This window comes from Pholis gunnellus, assembly GCF_910591455.1.
Source record: "Pholis gunnellus genome assembly, chromosome: 10".
NCBI lineage: Eukaryota > Metazoa > Chordata > Actinopteri > Perciformes > Pholidae > Pholis > Pholis gunnellus.
Genome location: NC_136537.1, coordinates 19,174,297 through 19,199,134, shown reverse-complemented (window position 1 = coordinate 19,199,134; position 24,838 = coordinate 19,174,297). Strand labels below are relative to the sequence as shown.

Here is a 24,838-nt window from a genome sequence, read left to right as displayed (position 1 = left end):
ATCTCTGTATATTACATTGTTATGCTTCGTACACATTCTTTGGACAATTTTGCACAGTTCTTTATAAAACTACCACTTCTGCACAGCTCTTTTATTTAAAATTCAGATATATTGTACCTATTTATATTGCATTTTTCCATACTTGTTTTGTTATTTTATTTTAGTCTACAGTTTACAATCTTTTATTTTAAATTGTATTTTCTCTACCAAGTGTATCTTATTCACCAACACACTAAAGCAAATTCCTTGTATGTGAAAACCTACTTTGCGAAAACCGGATTCTGTGACGCGAGTGAAGCTTTATTTTGAAAGATGTGGCCGGAAGTTTACGTTTTTCTTTTTCTTTACAGCTGGTGTGCTGAGTACGGCGTAGGTCTCCGCTATTCTGGAAGAAATACTACGCAAATCGCCTTTATACTCTGGGATTATTTACGCTTGTTTCTAAATATTCTGCTACAAAAATAACGTATGCTAACGCTCGAGACGTCGCCGTTATTCACACCCTCAAATATGACAACCTCCAACATCTCTGTGTAGTTTTATTTGTATAAACACCGCTAAAAGGCAACATTTCTACGTGTTTTTTCAGAGGTCAGTTCACCCAGTGACACAGGAAGTGTTAAAAGCGTTTGTATTTTACGATATAATGAAGTCAAACTACCAGCTGACAGAGATAAACAACGGCACGCGGCGGATGTATGTCATTAAAACGAGCATACACGAATAAATGATGCTGTTTATACGAATCAACAGGCTGTTTCCTACTGTGTCACTGGCGTTACCGAGGTGAGTCTCTGCGACAGATATTAACTGAACAGTTAAAAACTAATGACTAGTTTTATAGCATTTTAAATGTATATTTAACCGTATTCGTGTTGCAGAATTAGCTGTGATTTACGGCTGGTATTGTAGCCCCATGTACTGTAGCTTATGTGAGGATCACCATGACTATTGTGGAAACAGTTTCTGGGATTTACACACCATTGTTGCGATTCATAATGACACAGCAGTCAGTGGCTTTCACTTGACCCATTGCGCGCCAACACACACACACACACACACACACACACACACACACACACACACGTGCGCACACACACACGCGCGCCCTTGCGAGCTTCCTGGTTATGGCAACGTTAACCCGGACGCGAGCTGCCTCCTGGTTCAGCCTCAGAAAGCAACTTGTCTCCTCGTCCTCTCGCAGACACGGAGCTCTTATCCGCCGCAGCATGGCCTCAGAAGAAACGACCCGGTTCGACTTTCTGGTGATCGGCGGCGGGTCCGGAGGTCTGGCCGGTGCTCGGAGGGCGTCGGAGCTCGGAGCTGCCAGCGCCGTGATCGAGAGTGACAAACTCGGAGGTACCTGCGTGAGTAAAACAACAACAACAACAACAACAACTAAAACACTGTTATCCGTCCTGAGTTGCTGTGTTGTGTCGCCTCTGCAGCTTTCACACACACGCGCTGGTTGCCAGGTTCACTGCGAAGCCTCCGGACTCCTTTTGTGGAAGTGTTTTGTGTTTCCAACAAACGTTGTAGCCACGAAATACTGAAGCTGTAAGCTTTGAGTCAGGTGTTTATTCTCAAGGGCTTCACACAGCTTTAGTTTTATATTATTACAAAGCTTTTGTAAAGGAAGGCATTACACACAGGTGTTCACATTATTGTGTTCACCCACTGCTGTGACTTTTCTTTTGATCTAGATGGGAAGTTGATGATAAAATACATTGCTGCAGGTGTTTCCTAAACTGCTAAAACCACATTCTGATTGCACAAAGGCGACAGACAATAGTCTGATTAGTTTCCAAATGTTGTTAACAAATAAGGAAAATAATCTCGTATAACATAATTCAGTCCACACAAACCAAATAACAAGGGGTTGTAGGATGGTTAAATCCAGCCAAACGAAAGTTAGGAACCTTTTTAATTGTAGAATATGTTTTTTTTTTTTGCCTGACAGAGAACCTTTATATGAAGTTCATATTCATTTGCTATCGTTAATTGATTTCCAGTGGTGCTGTGTGATTGTTTGAATACATATATTAACCATTTTCTTTTAAGTATCATGTTTGCAGGCAGCTTCATCGTGCTGACGTTGAACTAATTTGAATATTTTTGGGGTTTTTTCAGGTCAATGTTGGCTGTGTCCCAAAGAAGGTACACTGTTCTTTCTATTCTTGTTGCAACAGGCCGAGTTTTAACTCAGAGACATAATATTTTTTTTTATTCACTAGATGTCTAACCCAGTGATTCACAGGTTATGTGGAATGCAGCAGTTCATGCAGAGTATCTCCACGATCACAGCGACTACGGCTTTGACGTTGGAAATGTCCGTTTCAGTTGGGAGTAAGTTACAGTGTCCTCTTTTTATTTCACCTCGTTTTGTGCAACTACAATGAGCTCTTTTGAAATCCGCAACGGTTGTTCCTCCAACGAAGAGGTGTCCGTTTCACAGCTCGGCTTCCCCGTCTGTCGCCATCTCTTGTTGCTTCACTTCAGCCCCTTTCTGTGTTCTTTGTGAACCACGAAGTCAAGTCAGGGTGACAGTCAAAGATAAGGATCTGGAAGGAGTGGCTGCAGGAAACATTAGTCAGGGAAACAAACACTAGCGTGCATCAGAGCTGGGAGGTCGGTGAAGGTTCGCCTGAATGGGTTTGTCTTAAAATGGGTCCAACTGTGAAGACGTTAGTGAAAGAAGTGCGTATTAAAATACAGGAAACATGTCCAATCTATTGGAATCTTTGCACACAGCACATCTTCTTTAATGTTTTACCTTTTTTTAAACTGTCAGAATGTTTTAACTCCATAGTAGGCTGTAGTTTGTGTTGTGTTGTTCCTGTTATTTTGTCCACCCCATGTATGTTGCAGCAACAGGATCCATTTTTTAAAGTTTTCATAAAATGTAAATCACATCAGACATGAGTTGCATTCATCATGTGAACGCGCGTGTTTCTTGAATGAATGTAGGTTTAACAAACAAACAACCTCTTATCTTTGATCATTTCCTGTGTTTGCAGAGCTCTCAAGGCTAAAAGGGACGCTTATGTTAGTCACTTAAATCGCATTTATCGCAACAACCTTGACAAAGTAAGTTCCCATTTATATCATCTTTGTTATTTCAGTGTGTCTGTTGTAATCCCCATATATATATATATATATATATATATATATACACAGCAATATTTACTTCAGGTTAACATACCGACTAACATGTTTGCACTGGATCAACAATTATTTGACTTGTTTTGTTTGTTTGTTTTCCTCTAAAGAAGAAAGTTATTGCAGAAGAAATAATGTCATCTGATCCATTTCAGGCCAAAGTCCAAACTATCCAAGGCCATGCCCGGTTTACAGATGATCCTGAGCCGACTGTGGAGGTCAATGGAAGAAAATATACAGCGCCTCACATCCTCATCGCCACCGGAGGACTGCCTACTGTTCTGAGTGATGCTGATATTCCAGGTAATGTGCTCAGGTTTTACCTGGAAGAGTTTGTTTTATTTAATCCAGGGGATCTGCAACCTTTTTGATATGAAGAGCCATTTTGAAATTTTCTTGTTATTCAGTGTTTAAACATTACGTTTAAGTAGCTTAAGTTCAGGTCACATATTTGATTTCATTCATGTAGGCAACATGCATATCAACATTATTAATCAGCAATAAAGTTTACAAATGTTGTGAAGACGGCGACGAGTACCAGCCAATCAGAGGCAGAGTATGGCAGGTCTTTGTGCAATGTGGTTAGAGGAAAAAATCTATGAAAAGCTACTGTAAATAACATAACTGCCAATAGGGCACGTCAACATTTAAAAGAACTTTCCTGCACACTTATTGCTAGTGTGCCATCGGTTAAGTTAACATGTGACTATGGCGTACGTAAGGTTGCCTACCCCTCATTTAATGATTCCAGCAAAAAGATGACTTTTATAAAAAGTTAAAAATATAAACAAGTATTGTTTATTGATCATTTCAGGGGGAAGTCTGGGCATTACCAGTGATGGCTTTTTTGAACTTGAAACTCTGCCAAAGTAAGCTTCTCGTATGATCTCTTTCGTGTTTATACCATGTGTAAAGTTTGTTCCTATAATAAAAGGTTTTGGTTTTCCCCAACAGGCGCACCGTGATTGTGGGTGCGGGTTATATTGCAGTGGAGATGGCTGGCATCCTTTCCACCCTGGGGTCCAAAACATCCCTCATTATTCGACAGACGGGAGTAAGAAACCCACAGAATCGCATCTAAATACTAAAATGATGACTTTCAAAAGTGTGGAGTAATGCAAATAATCGTAACTCCATATGCTCTCAAACTCTCTCTGTAGGTTTTGAGGAACTTTGACAGCTTCATAAGCACAAACTGCACCAAAGAGCTGATCAACTCTGGTGTGGATCTGTGGAAGAACTCTCAGGTGAAGTCTGTGTGTAAGACGGAAACAGGACTGGAGGTGACGCTCGTCACCAAAGACCCAGAGAAGAAGAACGACGAGGAGAAGATCAGCACCATCCAGGGGGTGGACTGCCTTCTCTGGGCCATCGGCCGGCAACCCAACACTTCAGGACTGAACATCGGCGCCACGGTAAGCGTCTGCAGGTGATGTTAATGTGAACTGGATGCTGAAATGTGCCGAGGAAACAACATCTTAGCTCAGTGGGGAAATTGGCAGATGTTTCTGGACAGACAAAACGTCTTTATCCTCCTTATTGAGGACATTTATTTTTTGCAGCTGGAAACAATGCAAAACACATGCAACACCCATCAATACAATGGTAGTGGTGCATTTAAAACAGATGACTACCTCTTGTCACCATCTGTCTGCAACGGGAATTAATCAGTCTTTGGCTCAGTTTTCCTTGTGTCACCCTCATTTTAGCACCTTAACTGCTCTCTTAGATTATAGCAGCACTCCAGATCATTGTTTAGTCTCTTAATGTCACACCTTTTTATATACTAGGAGCCCCAAGTAAACCAGGCATTGAATCCCTTTAAATCAACGACTAGGGATAATCCGGGACCACAGTCACTGAGCAGTCTTTGTTCTGTTGTTTGTTAGACGTGAAGAGTGAAAATCTTGTTAGTTTGGGATTAACAGCCAAATTAATAACGGATTAAATTACAGTCAGTCAGTAAAAATTCAGTGCTAAAATGTGATGTTTTAGCTCATTTATACTAATCATTTAACAATATTCTCTCTGTTTGCAGGGTATGGATATGGATGAAAGAGGCCACATCGTGGTGGATGAGTTTCAGAACACCAGCAGAGCCGGGATCTACGCTGTCGGGGACGTTTGTGGCAAAGCTCTTCTCACGCCTGGTAGGAAGTTGCACTAACAATTTGAATCATTTTGCGGAAGTTGAAAACTACACAGTCGTGTTTACGTTCCAGTGTTCGGTATCCATGTTGAATATCTTTACATGTTTTTGTCTGTCAACTCTGTCCATCAAATGAGTCACTTTGGAGTCCACGTCTGGCCTGTTTACAAGCTTTGGGTGTGACTCGTTATTAGAAAAAAAAAAAGCTTTTCAGCTGCAGCTCAGGTCCAACTCACGTGGTGGGGTGGTTGAACTTCCAAAAAGAAATTCAGACCATGATTTGTCCCCTAAAAACTAAACCTTGACAGCTTCATACAAGGCATCACTTCGCAGAAGGAACTGCTAAGTCATTGACAGAAATGTGTAATTTTCCTGCCCTCATGTAGAGACAGACATCCATTATACATGATTGTATCTAGTTACTGTTTACTTTTCCCTGCTCCATGCACCGTTGAAGTAGGTGCAGTGCTGCTCCGTACTTGTTTTTCTGGTTTCGGAATGAAGCGTTTTACCTGAAATATTTTGTTATGAAATGTACTGATGTTATGTTGTTGTATGTCGGGGCAGTTGCCATCGCTGCAGGCAGAAAGCTGGCCCACAGACTGTTTGAGGGCAAGAAGGACTCCAAGCTGGACTACTCGAGTATCCCCACCGTGGTGTTCAGCCACCCACCCATCGGAACAGTGGGCCTCACAGAAGGTCAGTGGCAGTGATTGACGATGCCTATACAGGCATCGTCAATCATGTAAAAGGTTGAAGTCCAGTGTTTTTCATCCTTTGTCGTACTCATGAGGACAAGAATTCAAACCGCTTCATTTGTGTTGCTGTCCCAGAGGAGGCCATTAAATCTAGAGGAAAGGAGAATGTGAAGATCTACAAGACTTCTTTCACTCCGATGTATCACGCCATCACGAGCAGGAAGAGTCAGTGCATCATGAAGCTGGTGTGTGAGGGCAAGGAGGAGAAGGTAGGAGTCCTCTGTTATTTACAGGTGGTGGAAATAATTGTTATTAATGAAAACAACATTAACTCTTTGCCTTGTTTGCTCAGGTACAAGTCATTTAGATTTATCTCAGTCTGTCAGATTATGAAAATCTGAAAACTGCTTAAAAACCTAAATGTTGTTCTTGAAATGATTATTGAGGGATTAATCCTCTTTAAACCATTTCAACAGAAAAAACACCTGCCTTCATCTTTAGGCAGTGACTGGTTAAAAAGCTTGTTACAGGCACTCAAGTGGATTGCAATAATAAGCCTTTTAATAAATATGGCCTACTGCATCATGAAAACACACCTGCTAGTATCCACACACTTTCCTTTGTCAGTGACACAATGAACCCATGATAATCAGTCTAAGTGAACCCAGTATAAGCACACATTAGACTCTCTAAAAAATGTCAAACCATGTGGAATGAATAAATAAAAATAACAGCTATTAATACGTTTAATTTTAGGGCCAAGTTCTTGGTGTTTGGTATACTTTTTTTCCCCTGAAGCAGCCAGACCGAGTGTAAAGTAAGACTTCACCAGCAGGTGCAGATGCAGAGGCTCCTGTCTCTGTGCACTAATCCTGTAATTGATGCACGGAGATTTTAAGTATGGGGTGTGTCCCTTGCCTATCCCTAACCAGAATTATCTCTCCTGCTTGTGACTATGTTGGAATCACAATGGTTTTCTCCACCTTCACATGCTGGTTAAGGCACAGCTGACGTCAACATGTTCACACCCAATCTCCTCAGATTCTTCAAAGTCATTTTGGTAATCGTAGGAAGTCTGATTTCTTAAGTAGAAGTAGATCATGCAGGTTTAGGAAAATTCTTAAAACTCAATTCCAATGCATAACCTTTATGTGTGTGACTGTGTCCTTTTATTTTTGTGTCTCTTGTGCACACCAACGACTGCGGTGATCTTCAAAGGCTGTCGTGTCTCTTTTCCTCAGGTGGTGGGCCTGCACATGCAGGGTCTAGGCTGTGATGAGATGCTGCAGGGCTTCGCTGTGGCCATCAAAATGGGCGCTACCAAAGCCGACTTCGACAAGACCGTCGCCATTCACCCCACCTCGTCTGAGGAGTTTGTCACAATGCGTTAATCCCTCTATACGACCAGCAACCCAGACAAGCATACCGGGACAGAGTCGCTCCTCTGAACCACTCTCGCGTCAGCGTGACCACTTTCTAAATTAGCTTTCTAAAACAACATAGTTACATTTTCTCTCATTTAAGTGACATTATTCGTGCGCAGTGTTTCATCTTTTCTAACTTCTTCCTAAATGGACCAAGACCGAGTTATGGCCTTCTTAAACTGTACTGTGGGTCTTGATTATTGATTGAATAGTCTTGATTCCATTTGAATGATGGTGAAATGGAAGTGATGGATCTGCAGGTATTGTTGTCAAGTGATTGCATTTGGTAATCAAAAAGAGCTCTCCTAGTGTATGTGTTTGATTTGTCACGTCACTTGTCAGATGAATATTACAAACACTGCTACGCACACTTACTTCTAATGCAAGGCTAATGCAATACTGTACTGTTCTAAAGATTCAATAAACACACAGGGTTTGTTTTCTTAACTGTTGGGATTCTTGTCTCTTCATTCTGTGACTCTTCCCCACTAGTGCCCTTCCCTGTCTGTGTTTACAGTTGGCGTGGGTAGAGCAATGAATGAATGAATGAATGAATGCAGTTCTGTTCTGTTCGTGTTTGAGAGAGAGGGAGCTGCATTCCTTCTCATACCTAAGAGAGACACTCTCTAAATGTGTGATAACAATGTTGCATCAAGACAAACAAAAATACAGAATGATTATCCTGCTATGAATTTCCCAGATGTTATGTGTAGTGACACAAACTGTACATGCTTACTGTCCAGATGCAACAGTGTGGTGGATCTATTTCCATTACCTGACTTTATATTTTACTCACAAACGGTTCAAAAGATACTATTGTATTTTTGACTACATTTCTTTGACAGCCAAAGTTATAGATGCTTAACAGTTGAGTGATTTTTACATACAAAACATATGATATACATATAACTAAGATTAAACTTCCTAACATGATATAAAGTAATTTAAATGTAGTCCATATCAACCAATTACACAAGAACACAATTGTTTTGATGTTAATAAATCAATATTTGATAGACATATTTCCATATATGATAGAGTATTTTTAATTGTGGTACTTATTGGGGATTTTGCTGACACTTGTACTTTTACTACAATAAGATTTATAGTGCAGGACTCATGTAATCAATTATATTTATATTGTGGTGTTGCCTGTTTTAAACTTAAAAATCTTCCACAACTGGGTAGCTACATTAAAAAGTGTTTTAAAAATATTTAACATCCAATTAACTAACTTTTATTCTGAACAGAATATGATTTAGTTTGACGACTGTGTCAAAAAAATAAAATAAATGACCTTGTTTGGTTTACAAAATATCGCGATACTAGTCGATGTGACAGACCCGACTAAACTCTCGCGAGAAGAGTGCCGACGTCACTCGTGTGTCACAGGTCACGTCCAGTCAGTTTGACCATAGATTCTCAAAATGGACACAGATTATGCAGCACAAACCTCACAATAGAAAGGTATTTGCTTTTTTGAATGACTTTATCTCAAATTTACGCGACATTCAGTTGCTTTGTGTAAAGATGTTACACAGAACGTGTTACTTTACGGCCGCTGACGATGTTATCGTTAGTGCTAGCTAGCTAAGTTAGCCAACTGTGTTGCTCCGTAGTGGTGTTAACCGGCACGTACGTTGAGAGGCGATGTCTTGTCGTTAATCTGTCTGAAGTGGGTTAAGTTGACAAGCTAACATAACGGTGACCCGTGTGCCATTTGTGTCGCAAAGATCCTTCACTCCGGTACCGAGCATGTTCCCCAGCCTCGCCCACAGACCGTGGCACGTCTTCTGCAGGGTCTCCTTGCAGCACCGGGCGCCTCTCTCGCAGCGGTCCCCGAGGTTCAACCAGCTGTGCTACGGTGAGGACTCTAAATATCGACGTGATGTACCGGGACGTGTTACACATTTAGGCTTCTTCTACTCTCCTCATTCAAACGCTGTTCTACATTCTGTTGCACAGGTTGGCAGAGTGGAGGCATACACAACCTATGGTTCAGCCTTCCAGACTGCCGGGTTGCTTCTCTGGGGCTGGGAAAGGTGCAGTACTACTCTACCTCTGGCAGCAGTGACGATGGACCCCCAAAACCAGCATCCGGTGATGCTCCATCAGCGGAAAACGTCCTGTCTGCTGCTGTAAAAGCCCCCCCAGCTTCATTAGGTGACTTTTTAAAATGTCAAAATACTGCAGAAGTTGCTGTCTGATCTTGGAGTGTTGTGTGCCGTTGTCTTGTGTACATTCATTTCCCCAATTTGTTTCCTGTTAACACGGTCGGTATTGCACACCCTCACACCCTAAGCACCGGGAAATGTTTGTGGTAAGTTGAGATGTTTCGGGAAATTCAATAGTGCGTTTAAATCTTTGCTCTCACAGATCCAACTTCTCAGGGGCTGACGAAGGCTGAGACAATTCAAGTGAAAGGTACTGATCAACATTTTGTGCATGATTTCACCTGAAACAGACTCTGTGCCTCACTTTTGATTCACTTTATATTTTATATATATATATATATATATATATATATAAATGTGGATAAAAAAAACTCTGTTTCATAGTTTCCCTCTGTTTTAATATGCAGTTCGGGCCGTCCTGAAGAAAAGAGAATATGGAGCCAAGTACACTAAGAACAACTTCATCACGGCAGTCAGAGCCATGAATGAGTTCTGCCTCAAACCAAGGTAACTCCTGAACCCCAAACTGACTGTTTCATTGGATATATGCTTCACTAAACCGTATATCCCCATACTGAAGGATTAGTACTGAATGCTCCTCTGTTCAGTGCGTGCTCAATTTCCTTCTAGTTAATAAGTGGACATGCGGTTGCAATCAGCTGGTATAAGATTGCCTAACGCTGTGTAACTCGGGTCTTCCTCAAATCTTCTCATTCTGCGTTCACAGTGATCTGGAACAGCTTCGAAAGATCAGGAGACGCAGCCCTCACGACGACACAGAGGCGTTCACGGTCTTCCTGCGGTCAGACGTGGAAGCCAAGTTAGTCAAACAGCCTTTAAACTAATTATTGCGTAAATCACCAATTTTGTATTGATATATTCTTTGACGTTTATTGACTGTTTATTTGTCTCTGTGACAATTAGAGCACTGGAGGTATGGGGAAGCCAAGAGGCCCTAGCCCGAGAGAGAAATCTCAGGAAAGAAGTGGAGCGAGAGTACATAGAGAGTAGGTTTTTATTATTCCCCGTCTGCTTGTGAATCTGTGTGAACAACATGCGGAATATCTTGTCTCAAAGCTAAAGTTCTTCTTTTTGCTTTCTGCCACAGAGTTTGATGAGAAGATTAAAACCAGGTTCATATTGTACAGCAGCCGGTTTGCTTAACTTAGCAGAAAGTCTGGAAACAGCTGGCCTGAGTTCAGAACACAAATGTAAAATAAATGATATTGTTTTTGTGCCGGACTATTTCTTGGCTCTGAGTAGTTACCACGTAGCTGCTGAGTGAAGTCGCAGCTCGCAGCCAAAAAGTAGTCCCACACATAACCTCCTGTAACACCGAGGATTGTCTTCTACTTTAACTTTTGTACAGATTAAACAAACACAATATAAAAGGATGTGACAGAGCTATCGAGGGGCTGGGAGGCAGATTTTGTCATTTTGAACAGAACCAGTCGATCTATCTATATCTATCTATATCTATCTATAGCTAAGAGTGTTAATCTTCTCATCCAACTCTCGAATCAGTGAGTTTCCTTCAATGTGAAAACTGAGCCCAACTAGAAACGTTGTGAATATTTGTACAACTTACCTGATTTGTTTCTCAGCTGTTATTAATTCTTTGGTCTGTTTTGACATATTGTTTTATTTGAATCTCTTGTTTGTTGACCTCCAGATATTTTTCGGAATCAACAGTTGTTGAAGGAATACAAAGACTTTTGGGGAAACACGAAGGTGAGCACTTTAACTTTTGTCTGTCCTTTTGTCTGATTATACGATCAGTTCTCCACGTCATGTTTTACATGTGAAAGAGGAAGTAACGTGGACGTTAGTGGTGTATTTGTGTGTCATGGAGTCCTCTGTAGTATACAGTGATGTTATTTTAATACTCTACTGTGTTACACCTCTCTGGTATGTCACCGTATATTGTTCATGAGATAACATCAACTGTATCATTTTGTCACGGAAGCAACAGAGCTGTAAATTCCCAATCATGTGTTTGATAAATCAACGGTCGGTTGTGAAGTTTCACTTTGCTTTTCTTTGTTCCACGAAGCCTCGATCGGTCCAGAGGGCGACTTTCCGACAAGGCCCGGGGAAGGTGGTCATGGTCGCTATCTGCATGTAAGTTTAGATTCTCTCGCCGGTGTTTCTGACTAAAATCTGTCTTTTGTGTCTCCGCTGCTGTGTGGAGCGGACACTACGTATCGATAACCCGCTTAGTATTCTACAAATTAACGTTTTTTATTTGATTAAACGTGGGTTCTGAGACGCGAAAATGAACTTAATGGGTTTTATTGGGGTCTTTGGGTGTTGTTACTATTATAATATTGTTTTTATATGACTATGGCGACGGTGGGCTAGTCATGTAATCAGTGTATTCCTGAACACTTTGTCACACGGACGACAGCGGCAGGCCTAGAACTCGGTGACTTTAATGAGCTGCAGCACTCACAGTGGGAGGTATCGGATTAGAGAGGAAGCACCAGTCTGCTCTCAGCAGGGTTACTACGCTCTGTTTGTCGGAGGAATATCTGAGTGTAACATTTGGGGAAAATAGACAAAAATCCTGACCACATTTGTACAGTAGATCTAGTTTCACTGGAGAGCTTTTGTTCTGAAAAACATCCCCTGCACGGTCTAGTTTTTGGCACTCATTAGTAAAGATGTGAAAATCTGAATTGGCAGCTGCGTGGGAGTTTGTCTCACATGTCCTGTAGCCAATTAGATTAGAGTGATTGTGTTAGAGAACATGTGCAGTCACATGAAGTCTTTACTTCACGAGATTCAAAAGTGATGTCCCAAGTAGAGGAGAGGCCCAGCTACAGTAATGATGCAGAGATTCAGGAGCATCAACACAGAAATGCTCAAATACTTTGCAATAAACAGAAAAAAGAAGAGCAGTGGAAAATGGGAGTAATCGTATGGTTTTTATCCAGTTTAACTTTCGTCTGTCAAAGCACTTTGTAAACTCTGTTTTTAAAGGTGCTTTAAAATAAAAGTTATTATTATTATTATTATTATTATTATTATTATTATTACTATTATTATTATTATTATTATTAACCTTTTTGTTGCTGTTTGAGTACTTGATCTACTTTCTTGTTCCTCAGCAATGGGCTGAATTTCTTCTTCAAGCTCCTGGCTTGGGTCTACACTGGATCAGCTAGCATGTTCTCAGAGGCCATCCACTCTCTGGCCGACACCTGCAACCAGGCTCTGCTCGCTCTGGGAATCAGCCAGTCTGTCCGCAACCCGGATGCTGGCCACCCGTAAGCACCAGCATCACATTATAACGGCTTAAATGTTGTTGAAGGGTGACAACTAGTCCCGGTTTTGTTAAAATGGCGTAAATGACGTCATGTAACAGAGACCCTTTGTCTTGTCCAGGTACGGCTTCACCAACATGCGCTACATCGCCTCCCTCATCAGTGGAGTGGGTATCTTTATGATGGGAGCCGGCCTCTCCTGGTACCATGGCATCATGGGATTGCTGCACCCAGCGCCCATTGAGTCTTTGTTATGGGTGAGTGTCTGTTTTGACTCGTCTGTGTGGTATCAGAGATATATATATATATATATATATATATATATATATATATATATATATATATATATATGAAGGATAATGATCCAACACGTCACCTTTCTGTGTTTCAGGCCTACTGTATTTTGGCGGGCTCTCTGGTGTCTGAAGGAGGTAGTTTATCAACATGAATCTCCAGATCTTTGAGTACATTTTGACTTTACGTAGCATTTTGTACTGAAGCATCTCTTTGTATTTATGTTTCTCAGCAACGTTACTAGTAGCTGTCAATGAGATAAAGAGGAGCGCCCAACTACATGGAGTGTCTTTTTATGAATATGGTATGTACAACTGAAATATTTGTGTTAATTAATTGATGATGCACCTGACATTACAATGAATCTGTAGCGCTCAGACAGCAGTTTACTTAACGGTTATCTGCCTAAATCCGTAAGAGGTAAAAAAATGAAGAAACTACTTGGACGGACATGCAATAGATGTCTTGTGCACAGAATAACCAAACGTAATAAAGTTACTGTTTAGACAATAAGGATCAGTTTAATATGGATCCATCTGTACCTCCGTATTTAAATTAAACCAGGTGTTTTCTGTCATTGCACACAGACTCAGTCTGTCTCAGTCGGGCCAAGTTCATTTGCATATTTTGAAGGAAAGAAGGAAATCTAATAAGCCATCATGATACCAAAGAGCATATCTGATAACAAATGTAAATGTCATGTAGATAAATCCCAGTTCCAGTGTAAATGTGGTCTTGTGTTTTTCTTTTTCTCTTGTGTGCAGTAATGCAGAGTCGAGACCCGAGTACTAACGTAGTGCTGCTGGAGGATACTGCGGCGGTGTTAGGAGTCATCATGGCTGCTAGCTGCATGGGGCTCACCTCACTCACAGGTAAACACAGAGGCCTTGAGACATTGTTGGATTCAGTTTTATTCTATTCTATTATCTAAGCCTCTGCTGTCAATGTGGGCAATGATCCAGATTCTTTAAGTTTAACAGATTCCTCTTTGTCCCTCGGCCCGCGTGCTCCCAGGTAACCCTCACTACGACAGCCTGGGCTCTCTCGGCGTGGGCACGTTGCTGGGCAGCGTCTCGGCCTTCCTCATCTACACCAACACCGAGGCTCTGCTGGGTCGCTCCATACAGCCCGAGCGTGTGCAGAAGCTTACCGAGTTCCTGGAGAACGACCCCGCTGTGAGGTCAGCCAATGAACAGACACACACACTCCACGGCTGTGAATATATAACATACTGATGTTGATGGACAACACTCTGGCTTTAAATCATCCGGTATTTACTAGTCTTTACATGCAACCGTCTTCAGGACCAGCTGTACACTGTGATCCAGTTTAAAGCCTCGGTCACAACATGAACAGTAACACACTTTACTTTAAGATATAAACTTTGTGGTCTTTGAACCGATTAGTACGTCATTCACATGACTTTATAAACACATCGTGATGAAGCGGACCTCCACTGAAGTATCAAGTAACGGTGTTTTGTTCTCTGACCAAGTTAATGTATGATTATTTTATTTTGAGCAGAGCCATCCACGATGTGAAGGCCACCGATCTGGGATTGAGCAAAGTGCGCTTCAAGGCTGAGGTTGACTTTGATGGCCGAGTGGTGACACGGTCTTATCTGGAAAAACAAGACATTGACCAAATCCTCAATGTAAGTTCATGTGGTCTTTAAAACGGCTTCCTGTTTCTTTTAATATTGCTGCTTTTAAGTTTTGATCTCTACTTTTCATTACATACATATTTACAGTATACAAAATACAATCACTATTTTAAATATATTACCCATAACAGGTCACAATAGGAACTCTCCAGATGATCTTGTAGCGTGCAGACCTTTATAATTGTATTCCGTTGTCGCCTCATTGAGCTTCAGTCTTAAAATATGTGATGTTTTTGTCTTCTGCTGTATCCAACATGCTTCTGCATTGCTTACCTTTATCTGCACTTACTTAAGTTAAGAGTGTGTGCTTTTGTGTGTCTGCAGGAGATTCAGCAGGTGAAGACCCCCGAGGAGCTGGAGAACTTCATGCTGAAACACGGGGAGAACATCATCGACACTCTGGGGGCCGAGGTGGACCGCTTGGAGAAAGAACTCAAGGTTCTTGAACGTTATACTTGTCCCAAAAGAAACTCCAGTTTTTACTGTTTCAGGATGGTGGCGTTACAGATGTGTATGTAACCGTGTTTTGTTCCTCCGCAGCAACGTAACCCGGAGGTTCGTCATGTGGACTTGGAGATACTATAATGACGCGCTGAGGGAACCATTCTGCTATGAAAAGAAGAAGAAAAGACGGAAGGAGGGCCAAGCCTGCCTCCGCTCTCTGCCTCCCACCCTGACCACCACAAAACAAACCTCCGTCTCTGCACAACTCATCAAGTCTTACTGTAGAATAGTTCACAACCGTAGTGGAGGACAGTGTTTGGGCAAATGATCTTGAGCCGAGGATCCACTTTCACATTCAGGTGTGAGTGTTTCTGGCTGAAGTCATTAGTCGCCTGAAATTGTAAGAGAAATTCAAATCTCTGGTCACAAACGTACTTGACAGTTTAGTCTCGGGGTCGTTTTGAACTCGCATTCCTGCATGAATGTGTTTTGGATTCGGTTGAAAACGAGACTGCTTCAGAAACAAAATCTCCAAACAGGACCAGTATCATTTACTAGATGTGTACTTTACTTTAATGTGATGCTTGAACCACAGTGACTGTGTCTCCTCCGTTAGTACGAAGGAGACCTGAGAGCTACATATTCAAACCAGGTTTAACTGCTCGACAAAGTAGATGTTTTGTTTCTTTTAATGTTATAACGGAGGAACTGAAGACGGGACGATGCTGCTGCAGGTCCTCCTATAACAGTTTGTGATGAATAGAGTTTATTTCTATTACAGGGTAAAAAAAACAATGAATTAAAAGGTGTTGAGACTTTTCATTTGATTGTATGCTGGAGTTGAAGAGTGAATGAATACAGTAGCGCTAATGAGCATCAGCTTATGCAAAAACTAGATATTAGAAAACAGGGTGTTGTCCTGTAAAGTCAATACATAGACAAGATGTCTAACTAACACATGTATTAATTGATCATTTATTGGACATGTTGCTCTTTATACAAAGTGGCACCTCTCTTTCACTTCTCAGCTCTCTCTCTGCCAGCTTCACACTCCAAAATCAGATTTTTGTTCTCCAAATTTAGTAACTTTGTCTTGTGAGGTCTGGCAGCTGATCAGCTGGTGACTGATTGTACTGATCCAAAGATGAAGATGCAAGCGCCCCGGTGTAAATAAGTGGTCCGTCTCAACCAGGTTTTTAATCGGTCAGGATGTCGGCCTATACAGTATGCGTATCAAATGATCAAGTGAATTATCGCCTACTCTGTTTCTGCTGAATAACCATTGTCAAACTGCGCTTTTTGGTTTTCATTCTGCATTTACTTTAGTCAGCCACAGCTGGAGGACACCTGCCTGTTAAACATGTTACTCTGCTTGAGGAGGAGGAGGAGGAGGAGGTGGGGGGGGCGGGGGGAGACATTTGGGAGGTTGGATATATATTTTTGAAGGTGTTAATAGTGTAATAATATTTTCCCCCGTCGGTTGTAACAATGTTGCCGCTGCTGAAGGAGTTGGAATAAATTTGAAATAATTTATTAAATAATTTTGCTTTCCTTTTGTCTTGTGTGTCGGATTTCATGTCAGAACTGCTTCATGTGAAGTAAGTGAGCAACATTACGGAGCTCAACACTTCTCAACAGGTCTTGTGTCTGGATTGTTACCCCAAAACAATGACTCATGGGATGCATTAAAGAAGACCTGAACGCATCTGGAACACTAAGGAGGAGCATTGCTCCTTTCTTCTTTGATTGAAGGCTCATTTCCTGTTTAAAGCTCAGATGGTTGACTGGAATGTAAACCTAAGTCCATTAGATGGTGCAGTTGTGTGGATGGGAGAGAAGGGAGGAGGAGGAGGAGGGGGAGACTAGCCTGCACGCTGACGTCAATAAAAACATCATTTCCAACCAGTCTGCGCATTGACCGACCGTTCAAAACATTACGCACAGCATCGCGGCTGGACCCACGCTAGACTACTCGACTGAAATAATATCTCGCCGAGCCAGAAGAGCGGAGACAATGCGGACAAACGCCATTGCAGGTTTTTAGACCGTTGAATGTTGTCTTCACATTTTTGGGTGTTGCGCGCATATCCGTGTCATGTCTCATCATATACCATTCCCAAGATCGCTTGTGCCAGAGCCGCTGCCCATCGTGTTTCCTTTCATGTCTCCCCTCCGCAGAGAAAGAAACTGTCGCTTGTGCACGTTGATTTAAAAAAAAAGAAAGAAAGAAGAAGAAGCAGATCTTAGGGCTGATTAGGATCATTATTATATTAAAAAAATGCTTCGAGACGCGCCTGTCAAGGTCTGGAGATCACCACACACATCTTCAATCCTTCCGCACATCACATCAGTTTTAGTATTGTTCATTGGTTTGTTTTGGGAGCGGATGGAAAGCAGATGTGGTTGTTTTTGTGATAATATTCGATGCATCCTCTAATATCTTTCGTCTCCGGCAGCCCACAGAAGGGGGCGCAGTAAACCAGCACAGTTGGGGGCTCAGATTTTCATGCAACCTCCCCCTTCATCACCACAAGCCTGTGGTTACAAAAACCCAAACCCCATTACTACTCGGTGCGGAATTGAATTAAAGAAATGAGATTTTGTGCAGGGATGTAATCATCTCCCATTAGCAATGCAGAAAACACTCAACCTTTTTTTTTTTTGCTTTACGCACCGTTTGTATCCTATTTTTCTTTTCTTTCTCCTAAATAATCGATTTTGTTGCTGTTTCAATCACAGGTGCAGGAGCATCTAGAACGAGCCAGGTAGTGTTTGATGGCAGCAAAGGTCTTCATGGCGGATGATCATCATCATCATCACACTGCTCTACGCTTTTAGCCTCTTTACAGTGCTGCCTTGTCTAATCATGTTCAAGCAGCATTGTACAGGGCTATGACAGCATAGAGAGCTGAGCTGCTCGGGCGCTGCGTTTCTCTGACCCTTTGGATGGCAGCCAACAAATGACATCATGTGTGAAAAACACTGAACGGCGAGGATTGCGTGTGAGGATCGTTGGTGATTTGAGTGATTTGCCTTGATTTTCATGCTGATGTCGTCAAAATCATGAAATGCATTGCTCTTTTTTTTTGTGAGGTTGAAGAAAACTGGAGCACATGGAGGTCTCTTTGGGTTGAATTATTCAATGCAAACCTAAATCCCTGTGCAGCCAATACATTATTGAAGCAATTAGTCACATTGCATGCTGCTTCTGGGTGAACCCATCTGTACTCTGAGCTAAGCGTCTCCATTTTCCTATTAAAATCTTTGAAAACCTACTGCTGTTCTGAAGCTATTTCCAGAATCGTTTGAGAACCATCTTGATGAGAAAAAGTTTAAATTTGCTGCAGGATAACAAGGATTTAAAAAAAAAAGGAGAGGCAAAAACGGGTTTCTTCTGAAAAGGTTATTGTTTGGGGAACATGAGTGTAGTGATCTACGACTGCAACCGACAACGATTTTCGTTATCGATTAATCGCTTGGTCTATAAAATCTCAGAAAAAACAATCACCAAATTCCTCACAATTACAAATTGCCCCAAAATGTGACATCTTCAAATGTCTTTTTTTAGTCCAACCATCATTTGGAGATATTCAGTTTACATCACTAGAGACAAAGAAAATCAGTAAATTCTCACAGTTGAGAAGCGGAAACTGTATTTTTGCTGGAAAAATGACTTCAACGATTAATCGATTATCAAAATAGTTGCCTTTTTCTTTTTTCAATCAATTTATCGTTTCAGATCTATGTAGCAGAAATATATGATGTGCTATTAAAAGGTTTGAATGTGTTTGATTCCCTTGATTTATTTGTATTTAAATGTGTCTTCTTCATTCTGTCCTATAAACACTCGGTTGCCAGTTTATTACACCTCGTACACCTAAAACCAATCTTACATTTAGAAAGTTTTATGTGAGGTTTGAATGATGTTTGGTGCTTAATCATGAACAAAGGTCAAGTTTCATGCAAACTGAGCCCTTTTACTTTCCCTCTCTGTCCTTTGTCTCCGTCATCCTTAACTCGGCCTGATATGGGATTAGTAGTGAGAGCATTGTTAACGAAGGAGCCTCCTCACTTAATGAATAACAAGCTTAAGTTTATCTCGGGTGAAACTAGTTCACGGCTCCTTGGTAGGCAGACGTGTGTACAGAAACCTATCAATGAGAATTTTGCAATAAGCTCATCAAATATTAACACATTGTTGTCATGAATTATAGAGAGTTACCAGACCAGCAACACCAGATCCACAAAGTCACAGATTTTTATTACAAATTATTTTTTTCTTTTGCTAACAATGGCCATGGAGGAAGAGTCCTGCTGTGTTTCATTTCTCTGCCTGTGTTACAGTCCAGCTGAAGGTCCTGCGTAAAGGATATGTTGGCTCAGGCACGTAACATCCTCAGTGGCTGCAGCTCACGCAGGGCTGCAGGCCGTTCTCGTTGCAGGAAGTGCACTTGAGGGCTTTGAAGGAATCCGTGAAGCAGTTGCGAAACACGGACATCTTGCTGCCATGGCACATTGGGCACGGGATGAAGGCAAAGCCCCCACAGGTCTGGCACGTCTGGGGCTGCTGTACCCTCTAGATACATGGATAGATACATATTTACATTCCAGATAAGGTAGCCAACATTTAATACTGACCCCTTAAATGTTTACATTATCTGTAAAAAACAGGGCTGGTTTCTTTGTCTTCCTAAAGCCACATCTTTGGAGATACAACATACTAGCTGAGCTTAATTTGGCACAAATGACTGACTTAAAACGTTGAAGGATAATCTGATATTTTGGGAAATACTCTTTTTTTTGTTTAGAGTTGAGGAGATCAATGAGGAGATCAATACCACTCGCTACGTTAGCTTAGCATAAAGACTGGAAACGGGAAAACACGTAGTCTGACTCTGTCCAAAGTCAGAAAAATCCACATACCAACACCTCCAAAGCTCACTCATCAACACGTCATATATACTTTGTTTTATCCATAAAAAAAGAACCTTATTAAAAACAACAAGTGGTGGTTTTACGAGGAGTATTGTGCAAGAATAGTTCTTGGCCGGGTGCAGCAGAGACTCCAGAAAGTCACTGCCCCCAAAAAATGATCAGAAGTGTTTACTTCTGATCATAGACAATTAGACAATAAGTAGGAGCAACTTAGTCGGTATAACAGTTCACGTCATCCTCCGGGTTGTAATTCCGAGTAGACAATATTGGGAATTTCAGACAGTGATGATATCTCCAACTTGGTTGAAAAAGAAGTACAGCAAACTGTCTGCAGATGGCTGCAAAGGCACCATAGCTGCTATTTAAAAGAAATCCACATCAGTCAACTTTAATACAATTGATTCAGCTATTTTAAAAAGATCAATCTTCTCCTGACAATAAAGTGTATTTCCCAATAAAGCCACGTTGCAGGCCAGGTCTGGACTGATTAGTGTATGCACGACCTTTCAGAGCTGCACGTTTTTTTATTTTTTTAATAGCCTGCAGAGACTGGAATGCATGACTTAAATGTCACAACGCTGCTTTGTATTCGCTTATGACGACTCTTGTTGGGTCCAAATTACAACCAAGGCCCGAAGAAAAGGCCAGTGCTCGTGTGACAGACGGGGCTGCAATACATTACAGAACCTCGGCTTGTACCACCGAGCGATGAGCTAAAGCGTTGGTGTGTTTGGACAAATGTGTTGGAGGCAGAATCAATAACACGCCCTACATTATTGATGGCCGCTTATTGATGTGCATGCATCTTTTACATTGCAGTTTGCTCATGTTTTATTGATGACACGACTGGTGAGGGGAAATGACTGCTCCTGTTTGTTCATCTCAGTGACCACAAAGCGTTAATTCATCATGACTTAGTTATCTTATGCTTTAACATACGCGCTGCAAGTGAACAGACGCGATCAATTAAACACCTCGTGTCAAATCAAGCGGTTGACTTAACCTGAATCACAGGAAAATCATCTGCCATCAAGTATTCATGTTCAATGCAAACACTTTGAAAACAAACCTCGATTTTCATCAGAAGATCTTGAAGCTCTCCTGATTCATTCATGCCTAGAATTTTCTCAGCACCCTGAAAAACATAATTCAATATTCAGTGAGCTCAGTGTGTGAATGTGCTAGATATTAACCTCAGATGTCATCAGACAGGAGTGAAGAGCTGACCCCGAGGTAGTGTCCGTCAATGAACACCACAGGTAACGAGGGAGGTTCTCCCACTCGTTTGCACCGCTCCTCCAACTCCTTCCCGTACTCGCTGTCCAGGGCGATGTTCTTCTCCACGAACTTCACCCGGTGGTTCTGGAAGATCTTCCGGACCAGCTCGCAGCGCTCAAATGTTGTCCTCACCACACGGAAACTCGTAGTGTAGATCACTATTCGCCCAAATTCAAGAGCTAACTCCAACTAAGAGGAAGTAAAAACAAATCCTTAATGCAGTTACAAAGTTGTTTTTTGTGTTTTTATTCAAAAAGGTCACATTTAGTATGCATAAAACTACGCATAACTTGATATGATATATCCACTCTTGTGTTATAGGACCATTTCTTATATCTGGTACCACTTTTCTAATTGTGAAAAAGTAGAGGCATGGTGATCTAAAGGTTGCTCTTAAAAATGGCTTTTAAATGATTTATAAAACTCCTTTTTTGTTCATATGCTGAAAATGACAAACTCCTGTTCTTGAACTGTTTTGAACACAGTCATGATCCTAGGCTGTGTGTATCCTTGAGGTCTAAACATTTAAGTGGGTTTACTATCAAAAAGTTAGAATTAGTCAAAAATAAACACTGAACCAAATTTTGAAGCACAAAAAATACATTTATTTAAAAAAAAAGGTAAAAAAAGAGGATTTTACTGTTATGTTCTCTGAGCAGCCCTGTTACCATTTAAGCAACCGTTGGGATCTTAAAATGCTTCAAATCATTAAGAATTGTGAGGCTTTGTGCTTTAATATGTTGAACAGTTTGTCAAAGTGAAGCCAGGATTTCACCAAAGCAGATCCTAAATATGGCATCTAATCCCCTCCTCGGCCTTGTGTTTGGAGGTTATCATTTATAATCCCTTCATATGAGGTGGCTCATTAGAAAGTGTTTTAACCATTTATGTATTTTTCGCATCACCTTTTAAGATTTTTATACTTTTAAGTGTGCTCGTCCTCCCTTCCAGACAGCCTCTCAGTTACTATTTATTTCAACAGAGTTTGGAAATCAATTTACTGTAAAGAAACTTAAATAATGAATCAACATGTCATGTTTTCAATGAAAGCTATTGCAGGTAAAAGTAAAGACGTTGTTGCAAAGTCTGCATAGCAATAACACACAATGCTTACTATATTATCTAAATAAATAAAGCTTCATTCTGACGGAACAGCCACATCCAACACATTCAATCAAACATTTAAGAAGCTACGGCATGCTGTTAAACGTCATTGGTGATAATGTAATGTGTGCGGGATTTTTGTACGTTGATGAAACATGCAAAAACACCAGAATGTTCCTTTTGGATAAGATCAGACTGTGACAAGCATCTAAACCCCCCCCTCCAAAAGTGACGAGGGGCTTTAATGAATCTACGGTGACGCTGTGTGTTCACCAAACACCACCAAGCAGAGAAACGGCCTCTTCGATGTGACCCTCGACGTCACCTTTGCTTCAGCACACGAGCCAAAGAATTACCTCAGAATACAAAAACACGTCTCCGGGCAGGGATACTAGAAAGTGGCTGGAATTCATTAACCTGATTAGTTTCTCTTGAAACACTTAACGAAATGCATCATTAATCTTTAATTGGTCTGTGAGCTTGTCCTCTATTGTGAGCTTTTATTCCAGTCTCACGCCTTCGAGTTTCTCCTACCTGTAACTAGACTTGAGGACGGACCCGACACTGATGGGAACTGGTGTTATATTTTAGATTGTATCAAACAATAAGATACCACTAGGCCCTGTCAGATGTACTCACACTGTTGGAATTGGGAAGGTTTTCAAACAGCGTCTGACCTGCGCTGACTTTGTGCTTGACCCCTCTCACGGTCCCATTTTTACTGAGTATGTTGACCCTCTTGGTGGTGAACGTCCAGTCCTTGGTGGCCCCCGCGTACATGAGCAGGTTGTCCGGCTCGCACTCGCTGTCGTCCAGCTCGGAGCCCAGGTATCCATACAGGTGTCCTTCTCCACTCGTAGAGGGGGTGCTGGCCCGCTCTGCGTCAGAGCTGCTGGTGCAGTCCGAATCCAGGGAGTCTGAAGGCCCCTCATCCTTGAACATCTCCTTCAGCACCCGGCCGCTGTTCCCTGAAGCCACGCGGAACCTCACCCGCTTCTGTGGCTTCTCCTGTCCAGCCATCGGCATCGTCCCCTCCATTGCAAACCCTCTGCCACATTACATGGTCCACAACACCGCTGTGTAGCTCCTCTCTTTTCATTCGGAGGTAGACACGCAGCTAAAGCACACTGGTTTGTCCCCTTGTGGATTACTATCGCGTTTAATCCTCGCTGTTTGAACAGGTCTAAAAACGACTGAGAGCCTGTAAGCTGCCTTACAGTCGGACTCACACTGCCAGTAAATAATACATGCATCTCTGCCATGGCAACCTAGCAAGCTTGTCTCCAGTAAAGTGATAGTTGTCTATTAATTATTCATTAAAGTTTACACAGTTTTCACCAAAGCTTTGACAGAAGACTTTTAATGGCCTGACTTTGTGTGCTTTAATCAAACAAACAGACATTTCTTCCTCTTGGGATCAGATGACAGCCGACACGGAGAGGCAACAACTGCTTCTGCTTCAGTTACATGATTTACAGTTATACTGTTTTTCCAAAGTCTTAGTAATTCATTTAAAACATGGAAGATGCTTAAAGAGCCAGACAGGCTGAAAACAATACACCTACTTAGCACACACTAGTCAACACAAACAATGTTGGTCAGTTGATCCGCCATTTTTTGTTGAGACTGAACAATGTCAACAGTTTGATAATAACTTGATTTGGTTATTATAGAAGCCATGAGTCTGTAATTTAGTTTAGTTTATTTGGTGTGGACATCCTAGTAGCATTAGGATTATAGCAACTATTTATGCACAAAGACCAGATGTGATGTGTTTAGTGTTTGTAGTGAAATGTTAATTTACAACGCCTCGCCACTATTTGCGATAAATCTGTTAGCAATCATAATTTCCTCAACATCACAACAGCTGTGTCCGATTTCAGACAACACTACACTGTCAAAATTCATGCACTATGCAAGTAAGTAGATAGTGTACACAATGTGCTATAATAGTGTACTACATGGACGAGTACTAACGGAAGAATCCAAATGGAAACACAGCATGTTTGAACTTCTTACACATAACTTTGTGTATAAGTTTGTGAATAAATTATATTGTGTTTTTTGTCCTTTTTTTCTTCTATATTCATTTTCTTTATTAACATACTCTGTTTTTTTCCCCCCGCACCCATACATCTTACATTTTTACGTTTTTGGCTTGATACTTGTATGTTTTCTTACATTTCTGACGATTTTAGATGTTCTAACTGAATTTGTTACAAATTAATTTGATAATAAATAACAATTAGC

The 24,838-nt window shown here is 41.3% G+C and overlaps 3 protein-coding genes across 5 annotated transcripts; 2 read left to right on the top strand and 1 right to left on the bottom strand.

Annotated features, from left to right (window-relative positions):
• The first annotated feature begins 645 nt into the window (after nucleotides 1-645).
• gsr (glutathione reductase) lies at nucleotides 646-7,877 on the top strand. 3 transcript variants are annotated; one of them, XM_079167858.1, is made up of 13 exons: nucleotides 646-786; nucleotides 1,205-1,367; nucleotides 2,131-2,157; nucleotides 2,258-2,346; nucleotides 3,018-3,087; nucleotides 3,315-3,462; nucleotides 3,974-4,028; nucleotides 4,114-4,213; nucleotides 4,320-4,574; nucleotides 5,198-5,309; nucleotides 5,876-6,007; nucleotides 6,142-6,275; nucleotides 7,248-7,877. In XM_079167858.1, the coding sequence occupies exons 1-13, from the start codon at nucleotides 728-730 to the stop codon at nucleotides 7,395-7,397; spliced, it is 1,494 nt and encodes a 497-aa protein (XP_079023984.1). In that variant the 5' UTR covers nucleotides 646-727; the 3' UTR covers nucleotides 7,398-7,877. The 3 variants fall into 3 exon arrangements, with proteins under 3 accessions (XP_079023984.1, XP_079023983.1, XP_079023985.1); XM_079167857.1 differs by lacking the exon at nucleotides 646-786 and having other exon boundaries at nucleotides 1,127-1,367; XM_079167859.1 differs by lacking the exon at nucleotides 646-786 and having other exon boundaries at nucleotides 1,275-1,359.
• A 945-nt stretch (nucleotides 7,878-8,822) lies between these two features.
• Nucleotides 8,823-16,642, top strand: slc30a9 (solute carrier family 30 member 9). Its single transcript, XM_079167925.1, has 18 exons — nucleotides 8,823-8,897; nucleotides 9,164-9,294; nucleotides 9,396-9,593; nucleotides 9,807-9,854; nucleotides 10,012-10,111; nucleotides 10,332-10,424; nucleotides 10,529-10,611; nucleotides 11,277-11,335; nucleotides 11,658-11,725; nucleotides 12,715-12,873; nucleotides 12,992-13,127; nucleotides 13,262-13,301; nucleotides 13,397-13,468; nucleotides 13,929-14,036; nucleotides 14,179-14,344; nucleotides 14,689-14,818; nucleotides 15,152-15,265; nucleotides 15,368-16,642. The coding sequence occupies exons 2-18, from the start codon at nucleotides 9,186-9,188 to the stop codon at nucleotides 15,410-15,412; spliced, it is 1,728 nt and encodes a 575-aa protein (XP_079024051.1). The 5' UTR covers nucleotides 8,823-8,897; nucleotides 9,164-9,185; the 3' UTR covers nucleotides 15,413-16,642.
• A 3,025-nt stretch (nucleotides 16,643-19,667) lies between these two features.
• Nucleotides 19,668-23,626, bottom strand: grxcr1a (glutaredoxin and cysteine rich domain containing 1 a; the record flags this gene model as incomplete). Its single annotated transcript, XM_079167891.1, has 4 exons — nucleotides 19,668-19,847; nucleotides 21,276-21,341; nucleotides 21,434-21,673; nucleotides 23,228-23,626. 4 exons carry the CDS (start codon nucleotides 23,624-23,626, stop codon nucleotides 19,668-19,670), a joined length of 885 nt encoding a protein of 294 aa, XP_079024017.1.
• Nucleotides 23,627-24,838: the final 1,212 nt, after the last annotated feature.

Bases quoted from the DNA above. Each gene is read 5' to 3' on its own strand.
- gsr (XM_079167857.1), top strand. From the start codon at position 1,128: ATGGCAACGTTAACCCGGACGCGAGCTGCCTCCTGGTTCAGCCTCAGA. The intron at 2,158-2,257 runs GTACACTGTTCT...AGTGATTCACAG, and splicing joins TTGGCTGTGTCCCAAAGAAG to GTTATGTGGAATGCAGCAGT. The intron at 6,008-6,141 runs GTCAGTGGCAGT...TTGCTGTCCCAG, and splicing joins AACAGTGGGCCTCACAGAAG to AGGAGGCCATTAAATCTAGA.
- slc30a9 (XM_079167925.1), top strand. From the start codon at position 9,186: ATGTTCCCCAGCCTCGCCCACAGACCGTGGCACGTCTTCTGCAGGGTC. The intron at 12,874-12,991 runs GTAAGCACCAGC...TGTCTTGTCCAG, and splicing joins AACCCGGATGCTGGCCACCC to GTACGGCTTCACCAACATGC. The intron at 14,345-14,688 runs GTCAGCCAATGA...TATTTTGAGCAG, and splicing joins GAGAACGACCCCGCTGTGAG to AGCCATCCACGATGTGAAGG.